At 31.7% G+C, this 19,061-nt stretch overlaps 3 protein-coding genes across 7 annotated transcripts in view; 2 read left to right on the top strand and 1 right to left on the bottom strand.

The window, feature by feature from the left end:
• Positions 1–504: 504 nt before the first annotated feature.
• LOC117182257 (CREB/ATF bZIP transcription factor-like) lies at positions 505–5,244 on the top strand. Of its 4 annotated transcripts, none has more exons than XM_033375378.1 (5): positions 506–1,387; positions 1,472–2,775; positions 2,908–2,959; positions 4,605–4,681; positions 4,776–5,244. In XM_033375378.1, the coding sequence occupies exons 1-2, from the start codon at positions 778–780 to the stop codon at positions 1,816–1,818; spliced, it is 957 nt and encodes a 318-aa protein (XP_033231269.1). In that variant the 5' UTR covers positions 506–777; the 3' UTR covers positions 1,819–2,775; positions 2,908–2,959; positions 4,605–4,681; positions 4,776–5,244. The 4 variants fall into 4 exon arrangements, with proteins under 4 accessions (XP_033231287.1, XP_033231269.1, XP_033231278.1 ...); XM_033375387.1 differs by having other exon boundaries at positions 4,605–4,676; XM_033375396.1 differs by having other exon boundaries at positions 505–1,387; positions 1,475–2,775; positions 4,605–5,244.
• LOC117182249 (uncharacterized protein C19orf47 homolog) lies at positions 5,236–14,707 on the bottom strand. Its single transcript, XM_033375359.1, has 3 exons — positions 14,411–14,707; positions 12,235–13,290; positions 5,236–5,877 (listed from the first exon to the last, which is right to left on the bottom strand). The coding sequence occupies exons 1-3, from the start codon at positions 14,427–14,429 to the stop codon at positions 5,750–5,752; spliced, it is 1,203 nt and encodes a 400-aa protein (XP_033231250.1). The 5' UTR covers positions 14,430–14,707; the 3' UTR covers positions 5,236–5,749.
• An 87-nt stretch (positions 14,708–14,794) lies between these two features.
• Positions 14,795–19,061, top strand: part of LOC117168424 (alpha-actinin, sarcomeric) — a 26,200-nt gene continuing 21,933 nt past the window's right edge. The window contains exon 1 of one of the 2 annotated variants that reach the window (XM_033354061.1): positions 14,795–14,881. The gene's annotated coding sequence lies outside the window, so the exon portion shown is untranslated. Of the gene's footprint in view, positions 14,882–15,300; positions 15,421–19,061 lie in introns of those variants that run through there. The other variant, XM_033354060.1, reaches the window with a different exon arrangement.

The following is a 19,061-nucleotide window of genomic DNA, read 5'->3' on the forward strand; positions in this document are numbered from 1 at the left end:
ATAAATATAATATAAAAAGCTTTTTCACCCATTTTGTGTCGCTAAAGTCTTTTTTTTTAGATTTTCTACAATTAGCAGCAAAATTCTTTTAAATCAGATAATAATTTAAGTGTAAATATCAAGTGAATTTATGCTATAAAAGCTTCAGCTCTTTTAAAATGGCGCGCTAAAAATACCTTGTAATGCGTTTATTTGTATAGTTTCTCAACGGATCAACTCCCTACAAATTTATCGAAAAAAAGCTGGTTTGAAAACCTATGAATTTAAGAAAAATATTAAGACGCAGAAAAATATCCTTCAACGACCTTGGCATTCACCATTGCCTTTCGTCAATAATTCTATACCGTTCTCATTCTGGCAAGTTGGTTCCGAAAATTTTCCATTTTATTATTATTATTATTATCATCTTGCAGCGCCACAACTGATCCACGAATCTCGTTTGTCACTTAACGACCTAACCTCAATCATTACCAATCAGAATTGGTGAAGATTGCGAACCTGCCTGTTGACCGCCCCTTGTACCTATAGTCTGTCCTATACCCCTATAGTCTAGGCTAGTCGTTGCTGTTACATCATTGTTGAACATTGTGTTTCCACGTCAATCCTACAGTAGAAATCCGCTCGTCCGTATACCGGTTCTAATTTAGTTTGCGAAAGTGTTAAAAGTAAATAGTGGAGAGTGGATTGTTAAACCAACAGTATTATATACTAAAGTACAACGATATCGTGAAGTACCGCGTTTCTCGTCAAACGCTTGACCTTTGTCTCGTTACAAAAATGGCACCTCCACGTCGCTCATACTACGAGTATGAAGATAACTCATCCGACGAAATGAGCGACGCAACAAACGATGGGCCACCTCCTAGGAGACAAAGAACATCTATATCATCCACAAAATCAGAAAATTCGGAGAATACTGTACGACGCCGAGTGCGAGGGCCCTCAAAAAAACCCTGTCCCAACAAAAACGCGCAAATGGCGCGTTTAAATCGGGAGAAGAAAAAGCAGTATGTAGAAAGTCTTGAGGGTCAACTCAACTACTATACAGAGCGGACTGAGCGTTACAAAAGAATTATTCACAAACAAAGCATCAACGAGAGGAGGTTACAAGCGGAAGTCAATTACCTGAAAAGTGTTTTAAGGAACAAAAGCAGCATCACCAAGCTTTTGGAATCGTTAAACGCAAATCTGAACAGGAGTAGGCCGAATCAAGAACAGACGTGCTCTAGTCAAAATGAAAGGAGCACGCCCGCAAAGTTCCCTATTTTCTCCGAAGGGAAGAGAAAGCAGTTACTGGAGGACTCCAAAATCGAATCAGGTGAAGGGTTATTTCACCACGAAGATTACGACTTCTTGGCTGAAACCGACAGAATTGAGTCTAATTATGGTAAGGCTTCGCAAGAATTGACATTGCCCCAACTTGATCCTAGTTTGCAGAATGACCATGATTACACTTCACCGCTTTTATCAGCAGGCGGCGGTCCACTTCTTAGCGAACTTAGCTCGAAGCCGGAAAGCTTGGGTTGTCAACTCACACCTCCCGGTATGGAGAACAATTATCAGTCTCTGCAGGACAATTTAAGCCTAGTGCCGTCTAGCCTCGACAGTTTCGATATTTTTGAGTATTGTGGGCTCGATGAGGCCAATGCACTGGATATCGATACGCCGCCTGATTCTCTCCCGGAGGAAAGTTACTTTAACAATTCAGACAACCTTGGGAAAAACTCGGGAATTTGTCTCCATGTGAACTCCAGCAGAGTTTCTCTCGAATTCTGCGCATCGTGCCAGATGAACAGTATACATTCGGAGATGGAATGAGCAGTGGAATTCTGAACGGAGGAAACCTGATAGGAATTCTGGGATCATCTGCAGCTCTGGATCTACAAGATATGGAAGTGGGCCGATATCTCTTGGCTGCGGCTTAGTTTTTAATTCATCGGATGAAATGGTCGGTATTGGAGTATCATGAGTCGCAGTCTATTTATTTTTATTGTTATTAATCATTAATCTTTTAATTACCTTGATTATTGAATTTTGAAAATTTTAAAAACTAGATTCTGCCTTCGAACATTTTGTACTCTTGCCATCTTTGAAGCAGAAACTTGATTGTATCAATAATCCTATATTATAGAATGATTATCTGTTTATTCCAAATTTCAGGAGTTTTCTGTAACTTGAAACAGATTGTGGTAAAGTTTCAGCTCATTATTCTGTGATAGAAAGATTTCAGAGAAATAATTTCCCAAAATGAGTTCATTTAGTTTATTGTTTAGTTTTTACATTGCCTGTTTTTGTATTATTACATTTTACAGTTTATTTTATTAGTTCTATTCAAATAATTGCACCATGTGGTTTTTCAGATTATTCTTTATAATTCCTTCGTTTATCATTATTTTGATTTTTCTAATTAAATATTTAAACCTACGAAATCATAAATTCTTGAATTTTATACAAAATTGTCAGGTTTTAATTATAGACGAATTTCGAGTCATGGTGCAACATCCGAGTTGAATTTCTGTTCCAAAGTTCTATATAGAGCAAATTTGTCCTGAAATCTTTACTGTATATGATATTCGATAATCCATCGCCAGAAAAATTTTTACTTATTAGGTATTTTTAATTTTCCTGGTACTGGTGGAAGATCGACGTTTTAGGTTCAGAAGCTTTCGATTTTTGGAAATTTACCCAAGTGGCGGTACACATTAATCGCATGTAACTTATATTGGAAGACTATAAGCACAGCAAAATTATAAAATGGGTAGAAGCATCGTAAAAGTTAGTAGTCTTAATGTTTAAACTGTATATATTGTAATTTATTTTATATAGTTCTTACAGCAAAAAGTATGTATTTGCGTATAACCCATTCCTCTGAGTCTGTAAAGTGTAAAAGATATTTCATTTTTACAGGAGAGCAGCTTGGCGTAATTGATGAGCGTGGCAGTACTGAAATTTATAAAAGGTGGGAATTGCCGTTTGGTTTTAGACGAAATCTTGCCAGCTTCGAAACTGATGCCCAGTTTCACATGTTTAATATTAATCCGGGAATTCAACCAGATTTGGATTAAGCCGTTTTAATTTTTATCCATTTTAAAATCCTCACATGAGTGGCTGATAACAAAATCGAGGAAATTGAAGTCCTATGGCTTTGACGTTAAAAAGGTAAGTGAAGAAAAAATGTTAGCTCAATGAATGACGAAACATTTTAAAGATAAAAGTGTTGTGCATTAATGAGCCTGAAATGAATATGCCAACAGAAAATTTGCAGCTTAACGGCACGAAAATCTGACAAAAGTATAGTTTTTATTGAAAAAAAATAAGAAAAATCTGAAAATATTCATTATGGTACTTTACACATTTCTTAACAAATTTCAGTTGAAAATTTTCCAAATTATAACAAGTTTATTTTTTGTAATTATTTACAATATGAAATAAGCATGTCATTATTTTTCTCTTCATGCAAAATGCGATAATTCAAGACAATATTTTTTTCCATGGCATCGTCCTCGTCAGCACATGCTGAGAAAACACAAGGACGATCCCATGAAAAAAGGCATTCCGCTGGTTTCTTACACTTGTTTTCCTATATAAAAAAACCTGTCTTCAAATATCGCATTTTGCGCGGAGAGAAACAGAAGCTCATACTTCTTTCAAATTGTAAATTATTACAGACAGTTCGGCTAACTACCTCCAATTCAAATATACTTATGTACAAAAAACGAACCATTTGTTGTGTTTTGCAAATTTGTTATCTGATATTTCTTCCGAAATGCTTAAAATATCACCATGGATTTTTTCCCAGATTTTCGGGCCTGTAAGCTTAAAAAAAATGCATTGAGCTACCATTTTTCTTTTCTTATTTTTTTAACGTCAAATCCAGAGGACTCAAATTTTCTCGCCGATATTTGTAATGTTAGTGAAATTTTCAAGATTTTTTTTTAGAAATTTTAAGAAAATTTTATTGAAATAGACTACAGAGGATCGATTACTAAATATTTGTGGATACTTTTTCATTGCAAAAAAAAAACAGGTTAAAACTGGGAGAAATATGGCCCGTCAGTTTTTCAAAAACAAATAATTAAATACCTTTCGTTCACGAACCCCGTATAGGAATATACTAATGAAATGTTGGGTTTTTTATTTTAGATAAACCGTTGCAGGTTTATCATGCTCAAAAAGTAATAAGACAGCAAGTAATGATTAAGTTTTTTTTTTACGGCCGCGGTCATATTTCTCCAAATTTTCAACAACAAAAAATTGTTGAAAATTACCTACAAATATGTAGTAATCGATCCTCCGACTTGATTACTCCACTTTTACTATTTAAAACTCCATCATAAATCGACATTCTGATTACTTTATCAAATATTTCTTTTGCAAAATAGGCTTTATCATTATGATTTGACAGAAACTATCTTGTTTATTCGATAAATGATACGTTATTGAATATTCTGATTAGATTCTTCACAGATAAAAGTTCCTGTAATATGAAAAGATCTGTTCATTTATAAAAAGAAAAAGGAGGATCTCGTTTGAAGCTGGGAGATTTTTTTTTGTTCATCACAGTGTTAGAACAAGGTATTTATGCTCTTTTGGACTGTTCGCAGTAAACTGGTTGGTGATATCTGATGATATTGGAGCATTTTATTTTACGAATACTTAAGTTGCATCGATTCCAGGTTGAGTATGAGTAAAAAGTATCACAAAAATATAAAATATATTTGTATTGACTTTTACTGCCACCATTTTTAATATGCCACGATTGTTTTCTTTTCAAGATACCAATCGAGGTTGAGTCACTGATGGATAGTTGAGTAAAGACGAGCCAAGCTTGAAGACTGAGTATTTTTGTTAGTAATATAAAAGGTTTAGTTAGAATCCTGCGTAATTTAGGTTTCAGCTTCTACCCAGGAGAACGGAACATGGACTTTTTCCCTCTTAAAACCAGAGGGCGAGGGATATCGGCGCTCAATCGGTCTTTGGAAAGAACTTTTCGACCAGGCACGTTTTAGTTCGGACTTGTTCCTATTATAGATTTTTCAACTTTATTTTTATATATTTATGTCAATTTTTCAGAGCAAAATTTTTGGCTATGATTTCTGTCACTCTCTGGTTTTCAACACATAATTTACAGAACTCGGAGGAATGGTAAATAAATCATTAAAATGTTCGTTTTGCGAAAAATGTATTTTAAAGGATTACCATATTGTAATATAATGAAAATTATATTCTATTGTTTTATTCGTAGTCATGTCTGTTCATTTATTTACAATAGCATCCCTCATATACATTGCAAGGAAGTTCTTACGGCAAGTTTTTTTTAATGTAAAAGTATTTAGTTATTGTCAACAAAAATTAAGTTTTTAGTCAAACTTTTAGGGAAACGTAAAATCAATTTGTTAATTCTGATTATACCTATTTTTTTATGTGTTTGAAAATGATTCGTAGAATTTGTAAAGAATTATTAATTAGTCACTTACAATTTTTTTAATTACATTTAACAAATGTAAACTTATTGTTGAGAACAAAGTTACAACTTAAAAAAAAAGAATAAAATTAATGAAATATCGTAAGACAGCTTTCGTCTTTTCTTAAATTAAAAGTTAAGGATCATTTGTGCTTCTTCCTCTCCTTTTTTTTTTTTTTTACTACAAAAGTTTCTCTTTCATTCTGCACTCGGAAACACATTCAGACTTACGGCAACTACCTAATTATTTACAATCATAAAAGCTGAATAATGCCTTAAATTAATTCAAATTCCAAGTCGACTAAATACTCCAGGTTTCTTAATGTGTGCTACGGATGCAAAACTGTTGAAAGTCACTTGCTTGGTTGTCCCAAGACGTGCTTTTGCTGGAATTAGCAAGGCTCGTTCGGAAGCTGGAATGGATAAGTAAGCAAATTTTAGTATGCGAAAACTATTATAATTTTGCTTGAAAGATAAGAAAAGTAGGAACTACATTTGGGATGATTCCCTATCACTCCAGCCTCAAAATATATCATTATTAATTACAACTTACACCGTTTGGGAACGCCTTCTACGCATTTTTATCTCTTGAAAATCGATGTTTTTTTTATTAATTTATGTGATTTTTTCGAAGCGAGCAAGTAATATGTAAAGATTTCTCTGTTAAAAACTTTCTTATTGCGTCCAAACAAAAAATTACCACGTGATTAACAGGTTGACTTTCTGCTCGAAAAAATGACATAACTTCAAACAAAAAATAAGGTGAACCGACCATTACTGTGACAACGTAAATAAGTATGACCAATCCTAGGGCAATAATAAATATCGTTGAGTATCTTTTATATTCCAACCTAAATTATAAAAATAAAACTGTTCTATTATTTTTGAAGTTTTTTTAAAAATTTGTTACCACTATTTATTGAATTTATTAAACTGTCACAAAATTCGCCATTTTTGTATTTCAAAACTTTCCGCGTAACTTTTACAGCATTGTATTATTGAAATTTCCTACGCTAAAAGAAAAATAATGTTCTGCACATTTTAAATACGTTTATGAATAAAAGTCATAACCTTGCCGTTCAATTGATTATTTATTCTAAAAACGTTGTTCAAAGTGGTTGATTGAAACCTCCAATTCTAACCTCAAAGTTTTCCAATTGCTTAGGTAAGTAATGTAATGTAGTTTCTCACCAAACTGACAAATTTCAACAAAATAGTTGAAATATTAATCAAAACAGCTTTTTCAGTCAATAAAATTTTTATGCTAATAATAAAATTTGTAACCAAAAAATGATTAAAATTCTTTCAATACTATATTTTCAATTTATGTATCAACTTGAATTAAGATGAATTCTAATTCAAAATTGACTACCAAATAGTTTAATTTGCAAGTAAATCGATAATATTATTCTATAATATTAAATTTCAATGCATACTTACTAATTTTATTAAAAAATTAAGTTTACGAGTTATTATTAAATTACTTACCCAAGCAGTTGGCAAAATTTGTGGTTAAAATTAGAGATTTCAATAAAATACTTTGAACAACTTTTCTAGAATAAATAATCAATTAAACGGTAATCACAATCCATTCTTGCTTTTTAATGTATTCTGTAATTTTAAGTAAATTGTGACATTTTCTTTTGATAAGCCCCATTGGATTTTCCTTGTCCCAGTATTGGCTTCTTTGGTGCCCCACTTAAGGATATGCCCCAAAATTCGTGTCCTACTAAATTAAAAAATATTTATATTAATTAACTATAAAATTAATAATATTTTTTTTTGGTTCGAATCGATCAAATAATGTGTTAGCCACTTATTATAACGGTTTTTGGACAAAAAATTCCAATTCCCCATATTAAAATTGTGTTTATGTGGGTTAGCTTTTGCTAACTGTCCCAGTAATGGTCAGTTTACCTTATCGAGTTCTTTAAAAAAAAACCTTACGATTTTTTTCATATTCGGTCAAAATACTCAGGAGGCATCTCCAAAACATCATTTCTAGGGTAATTTGGGTCGAAACTAATTTTTTTGGTTAAAAAATCAATTTTTTGTTGTGAATTCAACTATTTGGTAGAAAATTCATATAATTTGTTAAAAATTTGTCTTTTTTGGCGGAAAATTATTCTTGTTTATTGTTAGTTTGACTTTTTAATTGAAAATTCAACTATCTTGTCAAAAATTCATCGCTCTTGATTGAAAATAATTTGTTTCGTTAAAAGTTCATCTTTTCCGAATTAAGAGACCCCTTTTTCTAAAACATTTCTAAAAACTTAACTCTTTTCTGAAAAATTCATCTTTTATGGCGATAAAATCATCTTTCTTGAAAATTCAAATGTTTTTTTGGGGTTTAATCTTTTTTGTTTGAAAATTTTATTCATTATAAATGCATGTTTGTATGTTGCAATTTCTAACATTTTTTTAGCAATTAAACTATATTGTTAAAAATCTAATTGTTTTTTTTTTTATTTAACTATTTTGCTATTCATCATTTTGTATCAGAAATTAAAGTATTTTGTTAAATTCATCTATTTCGTTGAAAATGCAATATGTTTTGGCTTAATATCTTAGAAATTTAATGCGTTTCGTATTGAATTCAATAGTTTATCTACATTAGGGTCGATAGGGGTGTGATACGAAAATTACAAAGTTAGACTACGATTAATGATATTTCAAATATTTGAGAAGATTCTTTTTTAAACTTTGGAAAACGTATCTTTGGATTTTCTACTTTTAATCGTCCGCTTTTTCAATCAGTAAAAACTTGCCTGACAAAATATTTTAAACTTTCTTTGGCAGTTTGTCGACGATTTTAGATTTTCCGTATAAAATTAACCATGCACTTATTCTTAAAATGTATGTTTTCTTTAAATTTGTTGTCGTTTATAAGTATATTAACGAATAAAAATATGAAATTTTTATTTTAAAAATAAGGTTTAATCACCTATCTAACAAACCTGGAATTATTGCCAGATTTTCGTATTTCGAAACAAAAGTACAGAATTGGTCAACATGAGAAATATTAGGGGGGAAATGGTATATGATGCAAATGGAATACTAGAGGCTTTCAGAGACTATTTTAGGAGAGAATTCGGAGATGAAGCTATAGGACACCACAACTGCGATGTTGAACACGATGCGATAGAAATCTCAATTGAGAAAGTCTGTGTCACTGACGTTAAGGATATAATTAAGAACTTGAAAAACGGTAAGGCTGTCGGGGTTGACGGTATTAACGCTGAAATGCTTAAACACGGTGGCGAGTGCATACCACATAGAGTTTGCGAATTGATAAATTTATGTTTCGAGATGGGAGACGTCCCAGACGATTGGAAAGAAGCTATTATCGTACCAATATACAAAAGAAAGGGAGATAAAATCGACTGCAATAATTACAAAGGGATTAGCTTATTAAATACCGTAAGTAAAATATACTCAAAAATACTTATTCGTAGGGTAATAAAAATAACAGAAGCAAAGATTTGGAAAGTCCAAAGTGGGTTTATGCCAGAAAGGTCGTATGCGGATCAAATATTTAGCTTAAGGCAAATAACGGAAAAAAGTTTGAGAGTAGGAAAAAAAGTTTTCTGTGCATTTGTTGACCTAGAAAAAGCTTTTGACAAGGTAGATAAAAGTAAACTTTAGGAAGTCCTGAAAGAGTATGGAGTCAATGGATGGCTCCTACAAGCTATAAAAACAATATATACGGACAGCAAAGCGAGTGTAAGGGTGAATGGGCAATTGAGTGACTGTTTCCATATTATTCAAGGAGTTAGACAAGGATGCGTTATGTCTCCATGGTTATTTATATTATTTATGGACAAGAGTTTAAGAATGGCTCTTTTCGACGAAGAGGGTGTGGATCTCGAAACAGTAAGAGTACGTGGGTGAGCATTCGCAGATGATAAGTTTGTTATGGCAGAGTCAATCGAAGACTTACAAAGAATGTTGAATAAACTAGATTCAAGCATGAAGAGCATGGGCCTCAAAATTAACGCAAATAAAACAAAAGCTATAGTGTTCGAAGGAAAGAGTGAGAGAACACTATGCATGCATATTTTATTAAATGATGAGAGAATTGAACCAGTTGATAAGTTCTTATACCTTTGTAGCTTATTTACTAGAGACGGGAAGATAGATTAGAAGTTAGATAGACGCATAACGAAGGTAAGAAGGATATTGGTAGAGCAGGTTCCCTTATCAGAAGTAAAAATATATCAAATAAAGCTAAAATGGCAATACATAATTCTATATTTGTACCGACTGTACTATACGGTAGCGAGACATGGACTTATCAAGAAAAAGATAAGAGTAAAATTAACGCAATTGACATGAGATTCATGCGCATAATATGCGGGAAAACTCTGATGGACAAAGTAAGTAATGAGATCATTCTAAAAGAATGTGGTGCAGAAGAGACGCTAGTGGACACATGGGAAAGAAATAGCTTAAGATGGTTCGGGCATGTTTAGAGAATGCCTGCATGGAAAAATACATGGACATAAAAGGAGCTAGAGAAGTATGCTAGGACAGGACAGTATGGCGGCAAATAGTTAATAAAAAGAGTTTCAGCAGAGTGAATTACGCCTGAAAAAAAGACCTTGGCCACTAATGGGCCCAAGTGGGGAACCTTACATAACGACTTTGTGAGGATCTTCGCATGGGGTGATTGCTAGAGAGATTGATCAGCAACCTGGGAATAAAGTATTAAAATAAAAAATCACTTTTTCCAATAATATAAATGACTATAACTTCCTTGATCTTCAATCAAATATATTAATACACGTATGTTTAGAATTGGTTTTTCTTAATTTTATGCGACAAGAACGACCTTCAAGAGCTTCTAAATGCTCCGAGGCCTGCTATACTGAGCAATTAAGAATTTTCATGACCTACCGATGGTGATTTACGAAGCAAAAAAGTTTTCCTTGTTTATACTAAAAAATTTCTTTTTATACTTTTGATATAACACAACTTTAGCTTTAAAACTTGATCGATATAACAAAACAATTTGATTGGCCTTTTTTCTTATTTTCTGGAAATAAAATTTTTGATAAAAAAGAAGCATCAATTTAAAAGATATTGAAAGTGTCAGTTTTTTTTAGAACTGTTAGCAAAACAATATCCCTCTGGAAACGAATTCATGTGAGGTATAAGAGGAAGAAAGGTGCATAGATCCATAATGAATGCATCTATAATCTTGCGCAGCGGTATATAATTAACACCAAACCATTAAAATGATATTTTAAATTCAAACGATTTTTATATTTTTTAATTTAAAGAATATGATTTTCAAATTCTTTACAATTTTTCGACGATAAAAGATTAATGTTTTCTAAATCGGTTGCTTTAAAATTTTTTGGATCTAACAATATCAATTATTTTTTGCTTTATTCATGAAATAAATAACTATATTTATTTACGTCCAATTTGCAATGTACACTGCCGTGCAATATCCCCGACCATCTCTTTAGGGGTTACTGATTACGTCCTCTCAATTTTAATTGTGTTAGAGCTAAAAAATGTATCTTTGAAGAGTTGCGTGCTCTCAAAATTCTGTATAAAATGGGTCCAGGATGAAGTCAATTTGTCTATTTTTTAGGTATATATTGCAAAAATAGTTTTTTTTTTTAATTTTCAATAACTTCCATAATAATCAATATTTTTAATGTTCTAGGGCGCATTTTAAAGCTATTTTTATAGTTTGTAAATAAAAAAAAAAAACATAAACCATAAGCATTCTATAAAACTCCCTTAAAATATATATTTATTCAATTTTTATTTTTATTTGCCTACATATAAGATGTATTCACATTTGTTCAACTTCATGCTGACATGCATTTTTGTTAAGATAATGCTCATTAGTTGCTGCGATACTGCAGAAAAATAGCTTTAAAATGAGCAAAAGAACATTAACAAATACTTAATATTAAGGAAGTTATTAAAAATGTAAGAAAACATTGAAACTTACACTATATCTGTAATATCTATTTTAAAAAAATAGACCAATTGACTCCATTGTGGGCTCATTTCTTAAAGAATTTTGAGAGCATTCTACCGTTTAAAGAGAATTTTTTTTAGTTCCCACATAATTGAAATTAAGAGAACTTAATCGATCATAAAAAGAGTTGATTAGGGCATTTTTTCACGACAGTGTAGTTTGTGTGCAAAATAATTTATATTTGGGAAAGTAAAAATAATAGCCTAAAATAAACGTATAATATGATGAAACGGTTTTTTCGATAAGAATGAAAATTTAAAGATTCGAGACTAGTTAAACTTTAAAAAAATATTGGACTGTACATCCTGAATTTTGGAATAATCAGACATTTCGTTTAAAGAAATAAAATGTGTCAACACAAAGAACGTGAAGGTTGCAATTTTAAAATTCAACGTTCTTTTATTTTTGAAAGAGGACGTTTTTAATTTTCGTGTTTAAGTGTTCCCAAATATTATTTTTATTTTAGTTAAATTTCTGTATTTATCATCTTATGATCATTTTTTTTTCATTATCGACCCTTAAAGATTCCAACTGAAAAAATTATTTTAAAAGAATTTCTTTCATATTTCAATTTGTTTCAATAAACTTTTGCGAAATTTCAGTGAAAATCAACTGGATTCCTAGACTTCTGATTAAATTTAGGAAAAAATGTGTAGCATACAAGACCTTGTATTAAAATAATGACAGCAAAAGTTCTGAATAAAGAATTAATTTTCCTTTGATAATATTACAAACCCACTTCCCAAAATCAATTTCCCCAGACACGTACCTAGTTTATACGTCGGTGCAATTTTCTTAACAATCATCGGACTCCGTCTCTCGTTGACTGTAATTTTCTGCGTATGTTTAATTAGCTGTTTGACACTGTTCGACACAGTTTTGGCCTTCAGTTCCTGATCAGCTCTCATCGTTCCCACTAGTTTCGAAACGCCTTTCGAGTTTTTGTTCAAAGAAATAACTGTGGTTTTAGGAGACACGCGAGTTTTTAAAATCCCTTGGGCAGGTGCCGCACTAGATCCATTTTTAAGTATCCCAGTGAACGGAGTCTCATCCTTTTTTAATAAATCCTTATCGCCCAGTCTATTAAATACACTAGAGTTCCTTTTGATCATGTCCTTCCCAAGTCCAGTGATATTGAAAGTTGTAGACGATTCAGGTAAATTAGTAGTACTAGTTACGGAACTATCTCCCAGTCTATCGAAAACCGTCAGTTTCTGCTCAACAGCTTTCTTCAAAATCTGCTGACTCCTCACGGTTGTTCCTTTAGGCATTATTACTTTATATTCAACATCGTCCTTTGCAGCTTTTAATCTCTTTTGTGTTTCTGCTTTCCACTCTTCATCAGAGTCGCTATCCAACGACACTATTTTCTTTTCTATCTTTCTCTTCGCAGGCTTTTTCTCCTCTCTTTGCACGAGCCTCGTCACATTTGAGGCGACTTTTTTCTTCACGATTGTACTGGAGGGTGCCGAGGAAACGGATTTAATCGGGGCTGCGGGTTTCGCTTTGCTTAGGACTGTGCTCTTTGGAGCAACTTTTGCTACTACTTTTTTCACCACAGGTTTCGACACAAATTTTGCTGTGGGCTGCGAGTCTTCAGAGTCGACAAGAAACTTTTCACAAGTCGTGTCTTCGACTACTTTCTTAGCGTAGCGCAGAATGGCTATCATATCGCCCATCAACGTTATTCCCATTTCCTTCAAGCTGGGCTTATCCAAGTCTGGTAGCATGTCTGGCTTTATTCGATTATTAGAGAATACCACTGCATACTTCGTAGCCACATCCTGAGGAAATCCTGCGTTCCTAAAGAATTGCACCCAATATGCTGCAAAAAATATTTTGATGAATTTATGCTTTAAAACCGTATTTTAATTATTATAAAAATTAAGTAGGTGAGTTTATTACGAGAATTAGACACTGATGGTAAGTAAAAAGAAAATATTAAAACAATAAAAACAAGCGCCAGTATGTTTACACACTTCAAGAATCAATTTTAAATTTGTAAAATAATATTTTTCTCCATTTTTTCGATTTCATCGTAATCATTTGAGTTGATTTTCTAGCTTTCATTTTATGGTATACGCATATAATTTATTATAATAATATGTGACGTTCCGCAAGAAAAGAGCACACTTTGTCGGACCTGGTTAAGGAGATATATTCGTTTTTGTGAACAAATGTAAAAAGTATTAATTTTCGGATTACGATAAGAAAACATACATCAACATCAAAAGTGTATCGGCTACTCATTTTTCTTTCAACATTTTTGTCCTGGACTTAAAATATCGGGTATTTATCCGGCTATATGACTCTCTATATACCTCCATACTGATAAAGTGGGACCTTTTCATGCGAAACGTCACATATTCCCAACTTTCACAAGTTTTATCACATCTTTCGAACAACACTTCTTTCCAGATTACTACCAATCTGCGATTATTTATTCCTAATTTGGAGAAAATATAGTTTATTTTTCTACCCTGCAAAACTCTATTAATACAAATGCCGCATGCAAATAAATTTCGCACAAAATATTTACAATGAGTTATTTCTATTTGGCTGTGTCTATAAAAAAATTTAGTTCGGAATTGGCATGATTTTTTCGGTACGAATCTGTGAACCCAACCAAAGATAATATACCCAGACCAGCTAAATAAAAGGCTAGATTTTCCAACCTACACTCTTAAAATTTTCTATTTATTCTATTTCTTTATGATTCCGATGTAATCTTCAATTCTAATTTAGAAAAATTAAATATAGATACCATATTTGTTAAAAAATCAACTGAAATTCACAATAACAAAAAAAAAATGCAGAGAAAAATCAATGGAAATGGAAGTTTGCACACGTTTCTGTCCGTCTTTTCTGAAGAAAACTCATTATGTACTGGCATCAAAATAATACAAAAAAGTGAGGTTATTTTTTCAAATTTAGGTCATACATACCTGAGAGAGCAGAGGCCATTTCTCTCCAAAAATAGTGCGATAAAATGATGAAAGTTAAATTTTGGAAGCTCCTTTAAAACCTTATTTCCGAGAAAACGCCGTACGGTGAGAACATGTCGCCAATCGTTTCTAAAAACTTGAAAATAAAACCCAATCCAGGAAAATATGTAAATATAGACAGTTGTATGCAAGAAAACACTTTTGAAGAACTTAAAACGATTACAAAGGCGACTTTTCCGATAAAGATATTTTCGTATTTACAGGAAAAGAAAATACATCTTATAAACATGAAATAAAATGTTCCATATAGATTGTTCGGTTTTAGGCAGTTCACAGTTTGATCGCTAGTAGCGCAAAAGGAATTTGTCCAATTCTATGCGCATGCGCTGTGTGAAAAACAGTAAAAATACAAAACTGGATTAACATTTTTTTTCTCACAAACTTTGTAAAATTTTATAAATAATAACTAAAGTAAGTAAAAATTGATCGATTATATAAGAAATGGATAAAATATCCTAAAATTCAAAACATAAGCTCATTATAGAAGAGGATTGGAAGGTTTTTAATTCGTCAACTACTGTCAAAGTGTTTTGAGGTTATGATGTAAACAATCGGAAAAATCACAATAATTAATCTCAATATAGTTATTTATATTATTAACTTTCTTGATTAAAGTCAATAACTAGAATACGTTGCGGAATACCTTCCTCAATTTATTTTCTATCATTTCCGAATGGGTTTTAGTTTTAAATTAAGTGCTCATCGTTTTTCGTCCGGCTTTTTTTGCGAATTTTTATATCTCGTCACACCTTATTTGCAATTGCGAATTTTCGTGTGAACATGAACCTGGGGTGGTTCTTTCAAGAATCGCGCGCATATCATCATACTATTTTGGTCATGCGTAGGTGAATGAGGTTCCACGGTCGAGTGTGATTCTATTTTTGTCATATCCACGCGATCCACGTTCTTCAAATCAGTTCCCGGGTATAGGATTTGCAAGCAGGAAAGAGGTTAGTTTCGTTATTTGTGATAACTGTGGTAACTATACGATAAATACGCATAATTATTTCAAATAACGTTTATTCGCAATTCCATGAAAGTCTGACGTTTGCTTAAAATTGAAAGTGTATTGACTCTTTAAGATTTTCTTATAAATGGATTTCCATGGGTCATTATTTATTTCATATGTTTGGTTTTTTTGACATATTTTTCAAAGCAACTTCTTCGTTCTTCCACCACGACTTTAAATTCATACGTGTCACTACCAATTCAATTGCGTATTTTTAGCTTTTATTGAGATATTTTTTATTGCTGAATTATTTTCTTATCATTTAACATATTATTTTTCATTTGTTTAGAAGCAGTTTGTCAGAACTGTAATTGGTAAATTTAGACTTGATTTAAAATTTTAGTAATATATTAATTTCTTTTCAAAAGTTTACAAACAAATATATGTACAGCTGTTTGAATGTTCAAATTTTAAAGATAAATGTGCGTCAAAATTTTTTAGTTCGCTATTTTCTTCAATTATTAACTTCTTTTAGTACAGTATTAGCTTAGAAAGTAGAAAATATCGTATTAATATCTATTCAGAACTTTTAGAATAATTTGAGAGCTAAACAGATTTTTGCTTTATTTCAAGTTCTGATGCCTTTTTCAAAATATGAGTTTCAGTGATTTCAGAGGACCTTTTTATCGTTTATTGAATATTTATTTATGTAGGCTTAAAATGTCAAGCTTTTTTTAATTTAAAAGTTCTGCTTTCTGCTATATAATTAAGAATAGTTTTAACGAAAAAATGTGTAGTTTTCGATTTCTTTTTAAACTTTTCCGAAGCTTTGTCCTATTCTTAATTCAATGATTCAAACCTTAATATAAGATTTTACTTTTCATATTTAAGGGCCCGGGATAGGGTCAAATACCTACACTAAGAACATTTTTTTAGGTTATTTAATTTGTTTCTGTAAGAAAACTTTATTCATAAACAATTTATCGCTCTGAACCTATGAGAAACTCAAGAAGATGCACTAAACTACGTTTTTTGGAGAGGGGGGGTTGTTTTTTTAAAAGAAATTTGTTTGCTAACTGCTTTTTAAATTTATACTCATGTTAAAAAACGTAGTTTAGTGTCTTCTATTGAACTTCCAAAGTCTCAGAGCGATAATGTTGGTATTTGACCCAGTTACATTTGCCGATCGGCGCAAAACGGTAGCAACTACAAAAAATGAGTTTTTTTATATCACCGAAAATAATAATTTTTACTTACTGACTTCTTCCCTAAACACGTTTTGAAAAATTCAAACGTTTTCGCATATTTTCTCCGTTCACTGACTTTGTAGTTACCGCCTGTCTTCAAAGAACGGCAGACCTGCCCTCACATATTTCCTTTCAATTTCCAGTACATTTCTATTTAAGAATTTGATAGCTTATATATTCAATAGCGTTTCTTTTTTTTTATTTTGATGAACTTAAAACTTTAAATATACTTTAAATATAACTTAATTTTTATTAAATATGTGTCAAAATGATGACTATAGAAATTGTTAGGGTAAAAAAGTTCTATTTTTCAGATTGTTTTTTTTTCGAATTTTTTATGTGTAGATTCGAAATTACAAAGATAAATTATATGATTTGAAATTTAGAATAAAAGCAATTTCCCGAATATTTATTGCTGGGCCTTTACATTTTATTTCAAATATTAAACGAGGGATTGACAGCTCGACCGATCAGGTGTACATCTACTTTTGACTAGAAGATAATTTAGGATGTTTCAATGACTTAAGAAGATTTCAGTGACTTCAGGAGATTTCAAGAGAATTCCAGTGATTTCTAATGACTTTATGTCAATTCATATAAACTTAAATAACTTCAAATACTTCAGGATATTTCAAGAGAATTTTAGTCACTACAGATATTTCAATGACTTCTGGAGATCTCAAATGATTTCAACAAGTTTTCGGCGATTTCACTGACTTCAGTTGATTGCACGAAGTGCCTACTTGTCTCACTCCTATTAAGTAATTTCACATAAATTCATGTGAATTCAAATTACTTCAGATATTTTAGAAGATTTCAAAAGAATTCAAGTGACTCCAGGAGAATTCAACGTACTTAGAGATAATTATTGTAAATTAAAGTGATTTATAATTACTTAAAATCACTTTAAGTGATTTCATGTGAATTCAAACGACTTAAGATATTTCAGGAGATAAAAAAAAATTCAAGTGACTTCAAGAGAATTCAATTAAATCGAGTGAATTCAAGAGAATTCTTACAAAGTAATGTAAATTCAAGTCACTTCAAGTGACTTCCGAAATTTGGAATTCACTAACTTCGAGTAAGTTCATGTTAATTTGTGTAAATTCAGTTGACTTCATATGTTTTAAGAGATTTTAAAAGAAATACTGGACCAAATGTATGGGATTAGGTCCATTTTTACCTTATTTTGCTAATATGATATTACATGTTGTAGGTTTTCGATTTTTCGATGTATTTGGTCTATTGTTTTCCCTCAGCACTCAACGATGTGAATTTAGCTGGTGGTTCAAGTGAAAATACGTAATTCAATGACTTCAAGAGAATTCCTCGAAATTGAAGTGATTTCAAGTAATTTGAGTCGAATTTAGTGACATCAAGTAAATTCAACAAAAATCTTGTAGTCATGTTAATTCAAGTCACTTCAAATAATTTCAGAAATTTCTGAAGAATTTACTGGCCTCATGTGATTTCATGTAAATTCAAGTGAATTCAAATGACTTCAGATATTTAAGAAGATATTTAACGAATTTAAGTGGCTTTAGGAGGATTCAGTGACTTTACGTGAATTCAATGTACTTCAAGAGAATTTTTGTAAATTGAAGAGAATTCAAGTTACTTCAAGCCTCTTCAAGTAATTTCAGAAATGTTTTAAGATTTTTAAAGAATTCAAGTGACTTCAAGAGAATTTTTGTAAATTGAAGTGAATTCAAGTTAATTTAAATGACTTCAGATATTTAAGAAGCTTTAAAAAGACTTCAAGTGACTTCAGGAGAATTCAGTGACTTTAAGGGAATTGAACGTACTTCGAGAGAATTCTTATAAATTAAAGTGAATTGCAAGTTACTTCAAGTGTCTTCAGGCATTTCGGACCAATTCACTAACTTCAAGCGATTTCATGTAAATTTATCTGAATTCAAATGACTTAAATTGTTTCAGAAGATTTGAAAAGATTTCAATAGAATTCAAGGTACTCCAAGAGAATTCTTGTAAATTAAAGTAAATTCAAGTTACTTCAAGTTTACATCTGACTTGACGAGTTGTCAACCCCCTGGGATTTAATTTAATTTGCAAGCGGGCACAACCACGGGGCTTTATAAATATTCCGAATTTGCGTGACCCCTTGTCAAAAAATTTTAAATTTTTTTGGTTGAATTCCGATGACACTCTATTTAGAATCTGTCGACGATTAATCTTAATCAATTAAAAAATTTTAACCGATGGGGTTGAACACCTACCCTGCGTATATATGTCGAATTCTGAATTTAAAGTTAAAAGCGAGGCGCCTCTGCACACTTCGTGTGCGGAGCGATCAGGGGCTTCGAAAGTTCGAAATGGTGGGGTTCGCTGGGGGAGGGGGGCTTATTTCTGTTCATTTCTGTTGAGGAGGGTGGGG

The sequence above is a fragment of the Belonocnema kinseyi genome, chromosome 2 (genome assembly GCF_010883055.1).
Source record: "Belonocnema kinseyi isolate 2016_QV_RU_SX_M_011 chromosome 2, B_treatae_v1, whole genome shotgun sequence".
NCBI classification, from domain to species: domain Eukaryota; kingdom Metazoa; phylum Arthropoda; class Insecta; order Hymenoptera; family Cynipidae; genus Belonocnema; species Belonocnema kinseyi.

Excerpts from the sequence above, each read along its gene's own strand:
- LOC117182257 (XM_033375370.1), top strand. The coding sequence starts at position 778 with ATGGCACCTCCACGTCGCTCATACTACGAGTATGAAGATAACTCATCC. Across the intron at positions 1,388-1,471 it reads CAGAATTGAGTCTAATTATG|CAGGCGGCGGTCCACTTCTT; the intron begins GTAAGGCTTCGC and ends CGCTTTTATCAG.
- LOC117182249 (XM_033375359.1), bottom strand. Across the intron at positions 5,878-12,234 it reads TGCACCGACGTATAAACTAG|CTTCCGAACGAGCCTTGCTA; the intron begins GTACGTGTCTGG and ends TATCCATTCCAG.